Below are 15,163 nucleotides of genomic sequence, written 5' to 3'. Positions count from 1 at the left end.
CAGCGTGTGGCTCTTCAGTAACCACAAGTGCGCGTGCTGCCTGCTTGGAAAGAGGACACTATGGACAGACTCAAGGTGCCAGTGCGAAAATTCGGTGCTACTTTCCTTACCACTGCACAAGGCAAGAGACAACCCAATTGCTTGCAGAAGATGCTATCTCACTTGCAGAATAGATGCCGTTGCATATGCACAACATTTACTCTTCATGCTATAGAGTATTCACAGGTGTTCAAATCACCAGCAGCCTCCTAGGTGAAGGGCCTGGGCTGAAGGCCAAACCACAACCTCCACTGCCCTGCAGCATCCACAGCTTCTTAGAAACTGTAGCGGAGTCCAGGGGAGAGTTCTACTGCTTGGATGGCCCCACTTCCCATGATGTTTAACCCACCATCCTGCAGCATGAGGGGCTGTATCCTGCAGGGGGAGATCCAAGCTCACCCTTGTAGGGCATCATCCCCTTCTAGGCCAGAGGCTTTCCATTCTTCTGCTGTCTAGCTTCCTTCTTTCCACTTTCCTTTTCAGAGAAGTGAGAACTGATCTCACCTAGTTGAGAAGAAAGATGTTCTTACTTCTACATGTTCCTGCTTTGGATTGTTTGGAGAAGATGGCTGGACTCCAGGAAGGCCTTAGGATACTGAGACACAGTCTTCTCTCACGGTTTGAAAGACAGTCAGGGAGTCTGCTTTCGGGATGCAGCAGGGCAGGGCTGGCCCCGCTGAACCTGAGATGCACAGTAGGGCTGCACAAGCTGCATTGTGCTTGCACAAGGAGCTCTGCACCACATATCCAGAGAGCTCGGCTGCCCATGCAATTGGAAGCAGCACACACCTGGTGCCCTTGCTATTACAGCAATGTGGCTAGAAATATAGGAGTAGACACTGCGGTGAGCAAGAGGAATATACATTACAGCATACCTCTCTTGAAAATAAGTATAAAGGAATTAGACGACATCTTAGGGCTGTTGTGGCAATTTGACATCTGAGGGTGCAGGAGCGCTCAGAACCCTTTGAGTGAGGGGGGAGAGGGACAGCCTCTGAGCTATGCATCCTGCACAAACAACCAGACATCAGTTTCCTCTTAATGGAGAAAGCAGTGAATCTTGTCAAAATCTATGGCCCAGCTTCTATCAAAAAATCAGTGAACATTACACAGTGAACATTCAACCCAGCCTTGGCTGCAGTGCTGCAATCAGATCTCTACTGAATAATAACATGAACAGTGGATTTCTATCTCCAAAGCCAGGCTAGACACCCTCAGACCTGTGCTAAATCCCAGTTTAATGTGAGGGGAGTCTATCATTGACTTCAGTGGTCTGAAGCACAGAACTGCACAAAGAAGACTGATTTGTAATGGAGGATGCTGGTTCACTAAAATATTCTCATATGAGACAACCAGGCAATTTGGGGGAACTACCTCTTTCCTTATTAAAAATGTTAAGATTTGAAAACAATGGAGAGTCCATTGCTTACTCAGATAATCTCAAACTGCAAATATGATAAAAAGTGGATGATATTTTTGCTCTTACCAGACAAACTAACCAGAGAGAAAACAAATGTTGTATCTTAACTCTTCTAATTCAAATGGCATAATGGCCTATAGATAAATAGGTAATCTATAGATAGTCTATAGATAAAAAGGGCAATCTTTTTTTAGTACCTTTAGCACCAATGACGGTCTTAACTGAGTGTTCAAGAAACAACTAATCACAACTTAAAACTTGCCAGAAATAGAAAACTGGCAAGGTCAGGACTATAACATCAATGATTTAAAAAGACTAGATGAAAATCAAGATAAAATGAAGATTTTACAAATAATCTGTATTCCAAATAATGCGCAACTTAGTGTTTAGCACTTACTCACCAAGTAAACAACTTCTGAAACTGTATGGAATAGAGATAATCTGATAGATTTTATAAATTGTGCACTGTTAGTGAACTACACTCCTGTAATATTCCTGCCTCATAAGTATTCCTTAGATTTGGTAAATTTCTTTTCCATTTGCAAAAATATGGCACATATGCATGAGAGAAATTTAAAAGAATGGATTGCAGTAGGGTATTTATTATAGCATTTTAATCATTATAAAAATAACTCAGCAAGAAGATAGCTGGGAAGAGTAATTTACTATAATAACTAAAAGTAGAAATACAACCTTTTCAAAAAAGCAATAATCAGAAATGTATTTCTTTCCTGATGGAGGAGTAAGGATAGAAGATTTATTTTGAAATGCAATAAAGAATGATCACTAAGAAAAAAAAAATAGACATTAAAAGCCATTAAGCTAATTCACTCAATAAATTATAGAAACTAAAATTTATCATGCATTTCCTGTAGTCAAGTAGGAATTATTTCAAATTACACCCACACTTTAGATGCATATGCAATTTATAGTTTTCTCCTCTCCAGGTATATATTCTCTTATATGCTTACTTGTTCCTGGCCGGGCATCAGAAACATCCACCAGCGGTCCTGTAGCTTGTGACACAGATTGGTAATGTACTGTGTGAGTGACGGTCAGTGACTTCTGCTTAGATGTCTCTCCAAAATCAGCATCAGTTAGCAGAACTGTTGATCTGTCATCTATAAGTAAGTAAAACAAAACAAAACAAAAAATACAAATACTGAACAACAAATTTCACTTTTGTCGTCAGAACACAGATTAGTCCCCAGACTTATTTTTATCTTGGTTCCACCATGAAGCTAGCATCCCCCAGTCTCTGCAAGACTTTAGATGGCTTTGAGGGGTGTACCGCAGTTTGGGAACTTCTGGGTTCATTTCTCAAGTTCACACAAAACTAAGGAATAACTGTATCTTTCATGTCTTTATTTCATATTATAGATCTACAACAATAATAAGCAATTCAGCGTACTTCCAAAAAAACTCCATTGTGCCTAATTATTTTTGGCACTAACCACCTCCTTCTTTTTCACTGTTTAAAAACTGCCTTCTCTGCCTTCATTTTCAAGGAACTCAGTTGTGCTTTCCAGCAACATACTCAATTCTTTTCTTTTTGTTAACATAATTAGTGAAGCCCTTGGTGATATCACTGACATCCTCTCCAAAGGAGGCTGTTAGATAACATCTGTGACCTTTACTAGTCAGCTTTCTTCCCCATAATCAAAACATTGCAGAATGATGGCCACAACCAAAGAGCATTCTTAAGGCCCTGCTTATCTTTAAGCACCTGAAGACTCCTAGTGAAGGCAGTGGAAATAATTCCTATGGGGAAACGAAGCCCAGTTTTAGTGTTTCTTGTTCTACAAGCTAAGCCCTACCATCTCTCTCTGCACCAGAGTCTTTCCTGCAACAAATCTCACTATAACAGGTGCAAAGCAGAAGACTTTGGAAGCCTAAATGCAAGTGATGAAAGTTTGTTGCAAACTAGTCAGTCCTGATGACTGTGGGCTTTCCTTCAATGCAAAAGAATAGCAGGAGATAAAACCAAACTTTGGGAAGGACTGGAAAGAAAAGGTGAGCAATGACTCCTATTGCTGCATGGCTTTGCTGCTTTTTGCTCCATACAGAGTGGGACATATTAACCAAATTTCTGCACAGACCTTGCTTTTTTTTTCAGCTCAAATTGCAGTTGTATTTCTGTCTCTCCAAAAAGTATGTGGTCCATTCAATTGTAAGAGGTTTAACAGCAGTAAATCTTCTGCTGACTTTGTGTTAGCAGAACAGCTAGTTGCATGCGATCAGACTTTCTTTTGCATTCTTTTCAGTCTTTTTCACCTGTTCACAATAGCAATAAAAGCCATAAAAACTTCCCACTATTCTATCCTGTAAAGCTTTGCAGTATATTTCTAAGTGGACCAGCACAAATGGGGCTTCTGCACATTTAATAGTCAGCAGAGGCTGATCCACTTCTTCTAAGCATTCCATTTCTTATGACTTGACGGGAGACCATTAATGTGAACAGTTCTGCACAATATCATAACTAGCATTTTTTACCCAAAGAAGGCCATAAATAGAATGAGCATTATGAAATCAAATTAGCCTGTCTCTGGGAAAAGATGAACTCTTATTCAGGTTGAGAATAAAGCCTCTTGGCAGTAAACTATGTCAAAGCCTGCCAAAATGCCTTCTTATTCCGACTGGCTTTGTACAGTGCAGGCTATTACCAAGGCGCTGACCACATTGCTAGTTAAGGCACTAAGGGTATTTCCACTATACACCCCTATTGCCCAGCAACTATAAATCTAAAGTAAAGATTGTCTTGAGGATGAAGCCTGGCACAAAAGGTTGCATCACAGAAGCAAAGTTTAGGAAGCTCAAACCAGAATTAAAATAAAACTGTCTGTTCTTCTGGGGAAGTGTTAGTCTCTCCTTCAAATCCACTGCTGTAAACTGTGAAGCGTATCACGGTGTGACAGTGCTGGGGGCTAACACAGAGTGTTTCTCCCCAGCCGCTGGCATGGCCAGGGGACCCAGAGATGCACTGTGCTCCTCCCAGCTTGCCAAGGCTGCACCGGTCATGGCCTCTCTTCTTCTACATAGATTTTAATCGAAAAAAAAAGTCACAAGTACAACCAGATCAATCATTTTTGGAAGCTCCTGACGCAGTGTGTACCCACATAGCCATGAGATCAGCTTGTATTTTTATTCTGTTGAGACTCCAGGCATCTTGTGCTGAAATTTTTTGAGACAAATAAACAAGACAAATTTCAAGACATTTCAGCTATGTGCCAGCCACACTAGAAATCTAGTTATCTGACATAGGCAGTATTTTCAATCTGAAATTTGCATGGATGCACAAAAGTTAAAAACAGATCAAACGGAATAAATAGAGGATATCATTTGATATTATCAGGTGGATAGGATATGTAATGTATAGTTTTAGAGGATATCTGTTGCAAGGCCTTAATACTAAGTAGTGTCAAAATTTCATTTTCCTCTTTAGTAATACAAATGATCAAACTGTCTAGTGAAAGTAAATTAAGAAATCAAGCTGAAAATAATAAAACTGCCAGTCTTCTTTTCCATTTTCCTCAAGTAGTTCTTTACACTAGCTTCATTTTCCTGCTGTCTTGCATTAAGTACTGCAACTATATTACTTACCGTGGAAAATGATCTAAAGGAGAGACAGCAGGACAATTCACTATTCAATTGTGACAAATGACCCCACAGCTCTTTTTGCTTGTGTGTTGGAAGGGGGAAAAGGGATGAGGTAAAAGAACCCCACCTAAAGTTCCTGCTACAGAAATCAGCGAAAACAAGCCCAGGGAGAGTTTACCAATGGTCTCCATCGTGTCCCTCTCCTCAATCAGGAGTTGTGCTCTGGGAATGTCTATGTGCATCCTCAGTGTTTGCTGCTGCTTGTTAAGTGTATCCGATGTCCTTGTATTCTTGCTAAAAATAAAAGAAAAGCAAACATATTAAAATTCACTATAGATGCAAAGGTATGTAAACACCTCCTCATTTCTAATCCATGCAGCTCAAAATAAAACCAGAATAACCACAATAAGCAAAATTCTCATGCATTTTATTTTCCCCTAACTTAGAGCATCTAACAAGGCAGTTAATGAAAGCCTGATGTTGGCTCTAATTCTTTTTCAATAGGATCTGCTGAAAACTTCATACATTTTTCTTCATGTGTTGTGACATAATGAAATTGATAAAAATGCTTTGTAAAACTGGTCTCTTTTATTCTTCATGAGTGTAAGTAAGGAAATATGTAACAAAAAAATAAATAAAACAGGTTGGAAAGAAAATCATGTCTTGTAGTAATTTCTTGTAGGCATTATTTTTTGCCAGATAAATTTCAAGTAACAGCGAAATAGATTTTTTTTTTAAATAATAACTAGGAATTCCATTAATATTAATAAACTGAATAAAAATAAATAAAGCTTTTAATTCCACTGTCTTGGCAAGAGAAAGAAATTACAAGTCTTGTTTACATTCATGGATTATTTCTAAATGATTGATGCAATATTCTGAAAAAAAAGGAATATAAAACAATTACTGTATCATCATGCAAATTGAAACAATTTCATTTTGAAGTTTGTGTACCAGAAAATTACTACTTAAATGAGCTGTCTACCTAAAGCAAATGAAAATGGATAATAAAACTGAGTGTTACAATCATTTCCAGTATAGAGCTTACACCAAAAAATCTTCAGACTGCACCAGAATTCCAGGAACTTTTTGCCCTCCACATGTAATTACTCTTTGCAGGAGATAAAATATTTGCAAATACATGTTTATGCAGGGAGACTAAAGGAAAGTTAAGGCAAATCAGCTAATGGGCTGCTCTTAATATTCACGCAACAAAGAGTTTTAAAATCCAAGTGGTGGTTCATTCTATGGTGCAAAGTAGCTGTACATCATTCAGTTTAATCCTCCTTTGGCAATGACTTATTGTTATTAATGAAATCATGAGAGGACTATTAAACCACTTGAGGATAAATTCACTTCTTTCCTGAGTGAGGACCTCTGCACAGCAGTTAAATGCACTTGGATACACATGTGTTGAGATCACATCTCTAGGTAATTTGCCTTAATTTTCTGCAATGTCTCCATGTGATCAAGACTTAGGGAGCTCAAGTTTGAGAGTTCTCCTAGAGCCTTTTAAGAGGAATTTCGTTGTCACACAACAGTAAGTAATCCTGCCTTAAATCCATAAAAGCCAGTAAGATTGATAAGGCACAGAGGTACACCTATCTGGCAGACTCTCACCTTGTTGCAGTTCTGATTGATAGTACAGATAGTTAAAATTCATTCAAGCAGTCTACAGCTGGTGCCTTGTTTAATCATTATGAAAGCAAAATATCAGGAGAGCTACCCAGGGCTCCCAGACTTGTCTCCATATACAATCAATGGAGAATATTAGTCAACATGTATTATTAACTACATAAAGATTCAAGGACATTTAGGATCCTAACACACAGATAAATTCTGCAAAACTGACTTCCTTGAAGCCTCTGCATAGGTTAGATGCCACTCTGCTATTGTTCTCCAAGCAAGTTGTTGAAATGTTAAAAGAATCATAGACTGATAAATTATCTGCATATGATACATGCCTCAAAACAGGCCCTTGAACAGTTAGGATGCACTGGAGTTTCCATACAGCAAACCTGTGATCAGGTAGAAAACTGAATTTGTGGCGATCCACATTAAATCAATAATCAATAAGCCAAAAATGATTGGATATATGCAATCATGTATGTATATAAGTACCTCAAGGGAGGCAGTGAGGAGGATGGTGCTGGCCTCTTTTCGGTGGTGGCCACTGATAGAACTAGAGGAAACGGCCAAAAACTAAAGCACCAAAAGTTCCACAGGAACTTAAGGAAAAATTTCTTGACAGTGAGGGTGACAGAGCACTGGAACAGGCTGCCCAGAGAGGTTGTGGAGTCTCCTTCTCTGGAGATCTTCCAAACTTGCTTGGACACAGTCCTGTGCCACGTGCTCTAGGTGACCCTGCGTGTGCAGGGGGGTTGGACTAGATGATCTCTAGAGGTCCCTTCCAACCTTAAGCATTCTGTGATTCTGTTATATAATCTGTGCAGTCCAGAACTGAGTCCACCAACTGTGCCTTTACTCCTCCTCTTCCACTCACCAGGGATGCAGGAGGCACATTCACATTATATAGTGAATTGCAGAGAATTAAAACCCCAGAATCCCTGATAAAGCTAGCAGGTTTTTGGCATTATGAATATTCTGTACTCTTGCAAAGTATTCAGATGTGCAGGAAAAATTACTGTGACAGAAAGCAAGAGGACAATTCTCCAAGTTTGTGACTGCATGACTGCAAAGACAGAATTCTGAATTCCAGAATTTGCTCCAAGAATGGTTTAATGCAAAATACAAGACAAGTCCTTCAAGGCAGAACTGAACTGCAGAACTCTGTATTCGGGAAAATTCCCTAAATTTGAAAGTTTTATATTGTCTTGTGTGATATCTTTCCTCCTTCCTGCTGGCTTAATTAATTATCTGACCAGCAGCATGGTGACATGGAGTGTCCAAACACAGAATAGGCAATGACATTAGCAAACTGGCTCCAGCTTTTTAGAACGATATCTCTTTCTGGCTCAATGAACTTTGAATTATTTTCTGCAGATTACAATAGCTTAACTTTTTAAGGTGTAACAGCCTGAAGTGCCAACAGTAATTAAGTGCCTCTTGGACTTGGCAGTGAAGCAGAGATTTTTAGGACTGCAGTTTTGACGTTTGGTGTCCAAGTATTTTCTAATCTAGGAAAATCCAGACACACAAGAATATGTTGGATGAGAATTCCAAACATTATTTCTTATAAAGGGAGAAATCATGCCCAGCTATATTTTCATTAATCTACAGACATAAAATTCTAAGACTTAATTGAATGTATGCTATGGTTACTATTGTATAAAACCCTTCAGACTTTGTAACGATCTGTGCATAATATAGATCATTCCCTCTGGTTCAATAAATCTCTCAGCTCCAAATCTCTAGACTGGAGAGTCTGTCTGGGGAATGAGCAAGTACATTCTCATAGTCTTTTACTCTATCCAGGTGTGTGCTTTTGGCCACCATGAAAGACAAATACCGGGGTAAATAGACCTTTGGGATCTGATCCAGTACAACTTTTATTCAGAGTCTGTAGATAAATATCTTTTTTTTTTTTCCTAAAGAAAGTTCAGTGTATAATGTATTTTGAAAGAGCATGCATATTCTCTCTTTAAACAGTCTTTCTAGTTCTTTAATTAAAAAAAAAAGCTACCAAGCTAGTTATGTGAAGAGATTAAACATGGTGCCCTGTAAAACCAAAGTCATTCTGAGTGATTGGCAGAAAGTCAGAGCACTTCATCACTTCCTGATGTCTAAGCTGATAAAAACATATGGAAAACTGTATCTTTTAAATAATAGGCTAGGCAGGGGGTTATTCATGGAGAAAAGATTCTCTATATTCAAAATCAGAAAGCTGAGTCAATTGCTATGCTAATTCACCATGAGCTATCACAAGAAAGTTAGCTGGGTCTATGCTGTGACCCAAAAGGCACATAAGAAAGGTGAACTCAAATTGCAAGAGTTATTTGCTAATTTAGGGTATCAGCAACAAGTTGTGCAATTTTCTATAAACTAACTGCTGGGGTTTACCCTGCTCCCCAGACATTTGACTTGAATCCAGAGACTTTCAAAGCAAAGACAGCAAAGACCGAAGCTCCATTCTTAATCCTCTTTACATACACTCATAAAAATCTCCTAAAAGGAGAAGATGCACAAAGTTCTCCCTCTTCCCTCGAGGCAGGGAATGGTATCTTTTCTGCTTCCTGTTCAGTACATTAAATGGAAAAGCACAGCCTACAACATACCCTCTTTCTTGGTATTTTTATCATAGAAGATTTCAGTAAAATCTAAAAGATATAAAACAGCAAGAGCTTTCTGTTACCATGGCTTTGGAGAGGACTTATTATCCTTTAATTACTGACATGCTAAATCTTCAGGAACATCTAGACATCTAGTGATAGTGGGTGGCAATTCACAAATGCATCAGAAGTTACTGAGCATAAATTAAATAAATGAGAATGGGGGAAAGCAAATTGATTAAATTTCTTGCTCATGAAGTGCAACCTAAAATAAACAGTTGCAGACCACAGAAAACTATCTTACAGCTAAAGTCTGGGTCTGCTCAGGTGAGGGTAGGTAAAGGAGCTTTTTTGAAGGATGGCATTGGCAGAGGAATGAATAGGTCAAAAACAGACCCTTATGTCAGTAGACAGAGCTTTCTAATGGTCAGAGATTCTGCATTGGCTTTCCAGCAGTGGTGATAAGACCAGTAAAGCTCATCAGGCTTAGCACACTGTAAGCTTCCCAGTTTTGTGTAGATATGTATGGGTTACCAGAAGACAGACTGAATATGGAGATCTAGGAGTTTTAGTTCATGCCATAATGAGTTTCTTTAAAGAATAGACTTACCACATATGATAAGTAGTGCCATTTTCTGTGACATGAAAAGATATCACATATATCTTCTTGGCACAGTTTATGCCTAAAACTTACTGCTAGCAGGGTTTTCTAAGTCAGAGATAAAAACACTGTGACTCACTAAAATCGGTGGGACTATTCGGATGTATTTGTAGACTGATAGTTTAGAGCTGAGTTTACACTAAATCCATCTGTCATGATGTGCTGGATAAGTATATTCTTACAATAGCAGGTAAAGTTTACCACGGCTGAGGAAGTATAGAATTTAGTTCACTTTGTAAGATATCTGTAACTTCCTCAGATTTGTTGCTTAAAAGTGAAGAGATTTTTTAGCAAACCGAGGTTCATTTGAACTTAGAAATAATCCCTTGGTGAGCCCACTTTCAAATATATGCAGTGGTTATGAAGTTCAATATTTTCCCCAGACAAAACAATAAACACTGAAGCTATGAAATTTCCATCTTTGAAAGAATTGTGATGCCAGAATAGTCATTCTTTTGCAGTTCGACAACAGAATTAGATTTCTGGATGGTTATCTGACGGAACAAACCTGAAAAATAACAAATGTATTTTCCTACTCTCACATACCTTAGGGTAAAAGCAGCTAGCAATAATGAATTACAAAAATATAACCATAAAGTTTAAATATTTGCTTCCAGGCACAAACTGCCTTCAATCAGAAGATCTCTAAAGAGCAATTACTGTGGTGTATATTTTGAAAACATCTTTGTGAATAGGAAAAATATCCAGCCGGACCTACATATGTTCTGTAATTTAATCTACTAATATAAGAGTTTTCAGTTTTTTAGCACTGCATTCCCTTACAGATACTATCTCACAAATTGTCTTGTTTCTCCAATTTCCAACCAGTGATGTGTCCTAATTCTTAACAAATAACCAAATGGTGTGCTTTGAGAAAGGATACCTGAGAGGTTTTGTCTCTATGATCATTTTTAAATATGATGCCATAATTGACACATAATTTTCAATTTAAAAATATTAAATTTATTCTTACCTCATAAGCATCTCAGCCAAACTCTTTGCATCTAAAAGAAAATGGAACAAGTGTCAGCAGTTGGTATTGTCTGTGTTATAAATAAAATTCCGTTTGATAGATGGATTATTAGGAAGCAAGTGATTTGAATCAGACACATATAAAAGACTACTGTCATTTCTCAGATCGGTAGCAAAGATAAAACAGGCTTTAAAAGACCCTACTTTTGTTGAAACTGCATTTGACTATACTATCTTTCTGCCCAGAGAGCCCTGATCAACTCCCGACTAGCAACAAATGTGCTTAGAGACCTATAAGCTACCTTTGGCTTTGAAGAAACGTCAGCATGGAATAAAATAGAACTTAACTTTAAAAAGCCAAGAAGCTCCCTAGAAGAAGAGAGAGACAGTATAACAAATAACAGGACTCTGTTCCTTCAACACCATAGTTATCAAGTGAGTGGTAGAGGAAGGAAAAATACGAAAGAATACGAAGATATGGCATCCATCTCTGAGCAGGAACAGAACTGGAGCTGGACGAGTCACTGCCAACCTGTCATTTCTGCACCAAACCTGACTGCATGGAGGTTTGAGCAAGGTGAGTCTCCAAGGAATCAGCTTGTTTGGTTGTTGTGACATGTCTGTGCTTCTCTACTAGCAATAACAGAAAAATAATTTTGTGTCTTGAGAGGACAAAAAATAGGAAGTACCTTATTCCCATATGTATCAGTCCTGCAAAATGAGGGACGATGGAAGGAAAACTATTCCTGTTGTTGCTGTCATTACTGTTGTTATTAACATAGAGTCTTTTGGGATATCATTATTCTGGTGAATATCAGATTAAAGGACACAGTTAAAGGTTGGTAGAACAACCTGGTTCTCTGGGTAGCTATTCTAAACCTTCATCAACACAAATAATTCCTGTGGGATTATTCAGCAAAAATAGACAGCTACTCTTTGTCCTCCTACATTCACCCCCTCTAAACAAACTCATTTAAAAATCCTGAGTCCGGGTCCTTAAGTACACAACACAGCACACAAAGTATAGCACAAAGTTACTTTTTGTGTAGTCAAGTGAAACAAAGAAGAAAATAACTCCAAGTTTCAAGTCTTCAAGGAACTCTCCTGTCATGTGGAACTTTAAGTAATGAAAAAGGTTTCGAAAGTGATGCAGAAAAGATAAAAGACCAGTAAATGCCCTAAAAGGTGACCGTAGATCTATGGACAGAAGATATAAGAAGAAATTTAAAGTTCCATATGACACTTCTTGGGTTTCCTAGAACAACTTAACTTTCCTTGATTATGATCTTACTAAGTATCTTGTCTTTAACACTCAGTGAATGTAGCCAGAAATAAAACACCATCTTAGTGTGTCATTCTGTCTATATTTGTAATCATTTTAAAAGGAATGGACAAAAGTCTCTTTTTTTGTAAAAAAGTACTTCCAAGGACTTTCTACATTTTTTTTCTCTGAAATTCTGCCAACTTGTCTCTCTTAGGCTTTATTCCTCATCTCTTACAAGATGAAACTCTGTGCCTCCTCTGAGCCTGTCTGTTCCACTCTTTTAGGTTTGATCTTTCCCCATCACTTTTCAATACAAACCACAGCATATTCCTAGTGGAGGGAAAGATTCTTTATTTGAGAAGCCGCATTTAATCCAAACAATATAGACACAGAGCCATTCTATTTTTCACTCAGCTTGGGAAAGACTTTTGAACAGTCTTGTAAAGTAGCACTGCATAATAATATTACATCAAGATGACAATGACTTATCTTCAGTCATAAACCAAACTAACAGTATGTTCCTGCTCCCAAGTGACACCAGTGATCGCTTTTGCTGATGATTTGTAAGGGACTTAGTTCTTGTGAAGAATACCAGAAAAACAAAGTTTACAGTTTTTTTTTTTCCTTTTCCTCTTTTTTTCAGTAAATATTATGATGCTACTTGTTATTCTTGCAGCACCAAGATCATGAAGAGACTCAATGCACACATTTTCCCTCTGGCACACTTAATAATCATGATTTAATATCCACATATTTCTTTTGCTGTGTTTGCAGCCTTTCCAAAGCAATGATTACCTCCTTAAGGGAAGACTACAGATACTTGAGCAAGTAGTTCAGCACTCATAAAAAGTTAAGTGGACACAATTAAAGGTTGACTGACCTAATGTCCTTCAGCTTGCTTTCTGTATTTGTTTACCGGAACAGCAACAACAACAAAAAATCTTAATGGGATTTTCCAGCCAAAAATGCTGTAGAAATGCTGGGAACCCAAAATTCTTAAATGTATCACACAGCAATAATGTGACTTGTATATTTAGATAATCATCTAATTCTTCCTTCCAACATAGATTTGATCCTAGCTACCCTGTGCTAATCATTTGTTATGGGTATCTGTTATAAAAAATCAAAGATTGGGTACCCCAGAGTAGATGTTTTTTCTACCCTAAATTCCCTTTATCATCAGCCAACATCTAGTCAAAAGTGAAGGAGCATAGGACATGATACATGTGACCATATTAAGGCCTTTACTTAGGTTGAGATGAATCCTGCCTGGCCCTCCACTGATATACTAACTAGATTACCAGAGTGGGTGACCAGCTCAGATACATTTAATTAGTTTAATGAATCCCATTCCAGGATCCAAACACTCTTGTGCCTTTTCCCTACAGTTCAAATAACACACCCTCCCACGTTCTAAGATGCTGCACAGCATTTTCTGATGTTTCATGGTACATGTAGAAAGAATATTACTTTTTCATCATTAAACATATGATTTCATGTTCAAATGCACATATCGTAGGTGGAAGAAATACAAAAGAGAGTGTTTGCACATCTTCAACAAAAACACCATGAGGGGTCATGTGATGTGTTAAAAAGGTAAGTGAGAAAGTACTCGAAAAATAAATTGCAACATCATGGTTTTAGCATACCAGTTCTTCAAAGTTTGTTACAAGAGGTAGTAGCCTTAGCATATAACAAAAAAGAAAGAAAGAAAAAAAAAAGATAGCTGTACTGAGCAAATAGTTCAGAATATGACTGGGCCAAAAGAAACATCCTGAGAAAATAAAGTATCATCTACACCTTTTAAAGAAAAACCCAGAAGTCTAAGGTAACTGAATATGTGTGTCCAAAATATCAGAAGAAATGCTCATACTAATTATAACGAGTATAGACTGCTAGTTCCAGTATGCATTTTGTACATAACACTTCTTTTCATCACTGAATTGAGAATGTGTCATAAAATAAGTCCATTACTCAAACTGTGTCCTATTTTTCAGGTTTCTGGTGGGGAAAACCTGGTTTGGAAGGGCTAGGAATGACACGCTGAAGATGACCATCACTTGCCACAGCCAGGCACACATCCTTTAGTGAAAAAACTGAAGACTATTAGGTTTCCCTTCACAGGGGGTTTGACACATGACTGCACAGAGGGATACGCAGCCGGAGACAGCTCTCGCTTCCATTTCCTGGCTCAGCCTTCTTTAAAATTCTTAACACATTCGGCTTGCCACTTGGGAAATCAGAGGCCGTTCCACAGTTTTAAACTGCATGCTGCCACTTTGAACTATCATGCGGTATTGATGCTTTCTGCTTGGCTTAAGGTGAGTTGAAGTTAAAAGCAAAGGGAATGCTATTTCACTTGTGTTGCAGCTCGGTTAATAGTGGAGAGAAGGAGTGGTAAGTCATCAGATTTTTTTGTTTTAATACACACTGATGTACTGAATTGCTTTATGAACGCCAGCAGTCAATTGTCTTCCTTGTGCCTCACCAGTAGAACCACTAAATTGGGCAAAGACCAAGGCTGCTGAAAATTACAAAAGTACAAATTACAATTACCATTCTAAATACACTATTCCTGGCAAAATAAACATGCTACATGTGTCACAGTAGGAAGACTAATTTTTGGCTGTCTCTACATATTAAAACATACTTTAAAATAACTAAGAATGCAGATCATGCTGCTCTGCACTTACACTTAGAAGGTTCCACTACGGGGACTATTATTCCCTAGACTACAGGAAAGTCACTAATGGCTTTAGAATCATGATTTAGTAGAAATGTGTCCTCTGGAGGAAAACAAACAACCACCACCACCACCACCACCAATAAACCCCCAAAACCTGGTAATATGTATATCATAACAGGTAACAATGACATATAGTTTCCTCTTCAAAACTAATTCAGAAGACTGTTGAACACAGGTACAAGTACAGCAAAACATTTTCATCTGGAAAACTTACTTGTAAGAGCTTTTTAGGGAA

The 15,163-nt window shown here is 38.0% G+C and overlaps 1 protein-coding gene across 2 annotated transcripts in view; it reads right to left on the bottom strand.

The window, feature by feature from the left end:
• Positions 1 to 15,163, bottom strand: part of DSCAM (DS cell adhesion molecule) — a 367,604-nt gene that overhangs the window by 23,739 nt on the left and 328,702 nt on the right. For both annotated transcript variants that reach the window (XM_088539324.1, XM_088539325.1), the window contains 3 exons: positions 10,920 to 10,950; positions 5,235 to 5,350; positions 2,431 to 2,580 (listed from right to left, as the gene is read on the bottom strand). In XM_088539324.1, coding sequence (XP_088395450.1) covers positions 2,431 to 2,580; positions 5,235 to 5,350; positions 10,920 to 10,950 — 297 coding nt within the window. The remainder of the gene's footprint in view (positions 1 to 2,430; positions 2,581 to 5,234; positions 5,351 to 10,919; positions 10,951 to 15,163) is intronic.

The sequence above is a fragment of the Tinamus guttatus genome, unplaced genomic scaffold (genome assembly GCF_059628265.1).
Source record: "Tinamus guttatus ecotype Peru unplaced genomic scaffold, ASM5962826v1 Tinamus_guttatus_pri_ptg001602l, whole genome shotgun sequence".
NCBI classification, from domain to species: domain Eukaryota; kingdom Metazoa; phylum Chordata; class Aves; order Tinamiformes; family Tinamidae; genus Tinamus; species Tinamus guttatus.
Note: the sequence above shows the minus strand (reverse complement) of the source record. Positions and strands in the feature narration are given on the sequence as shown.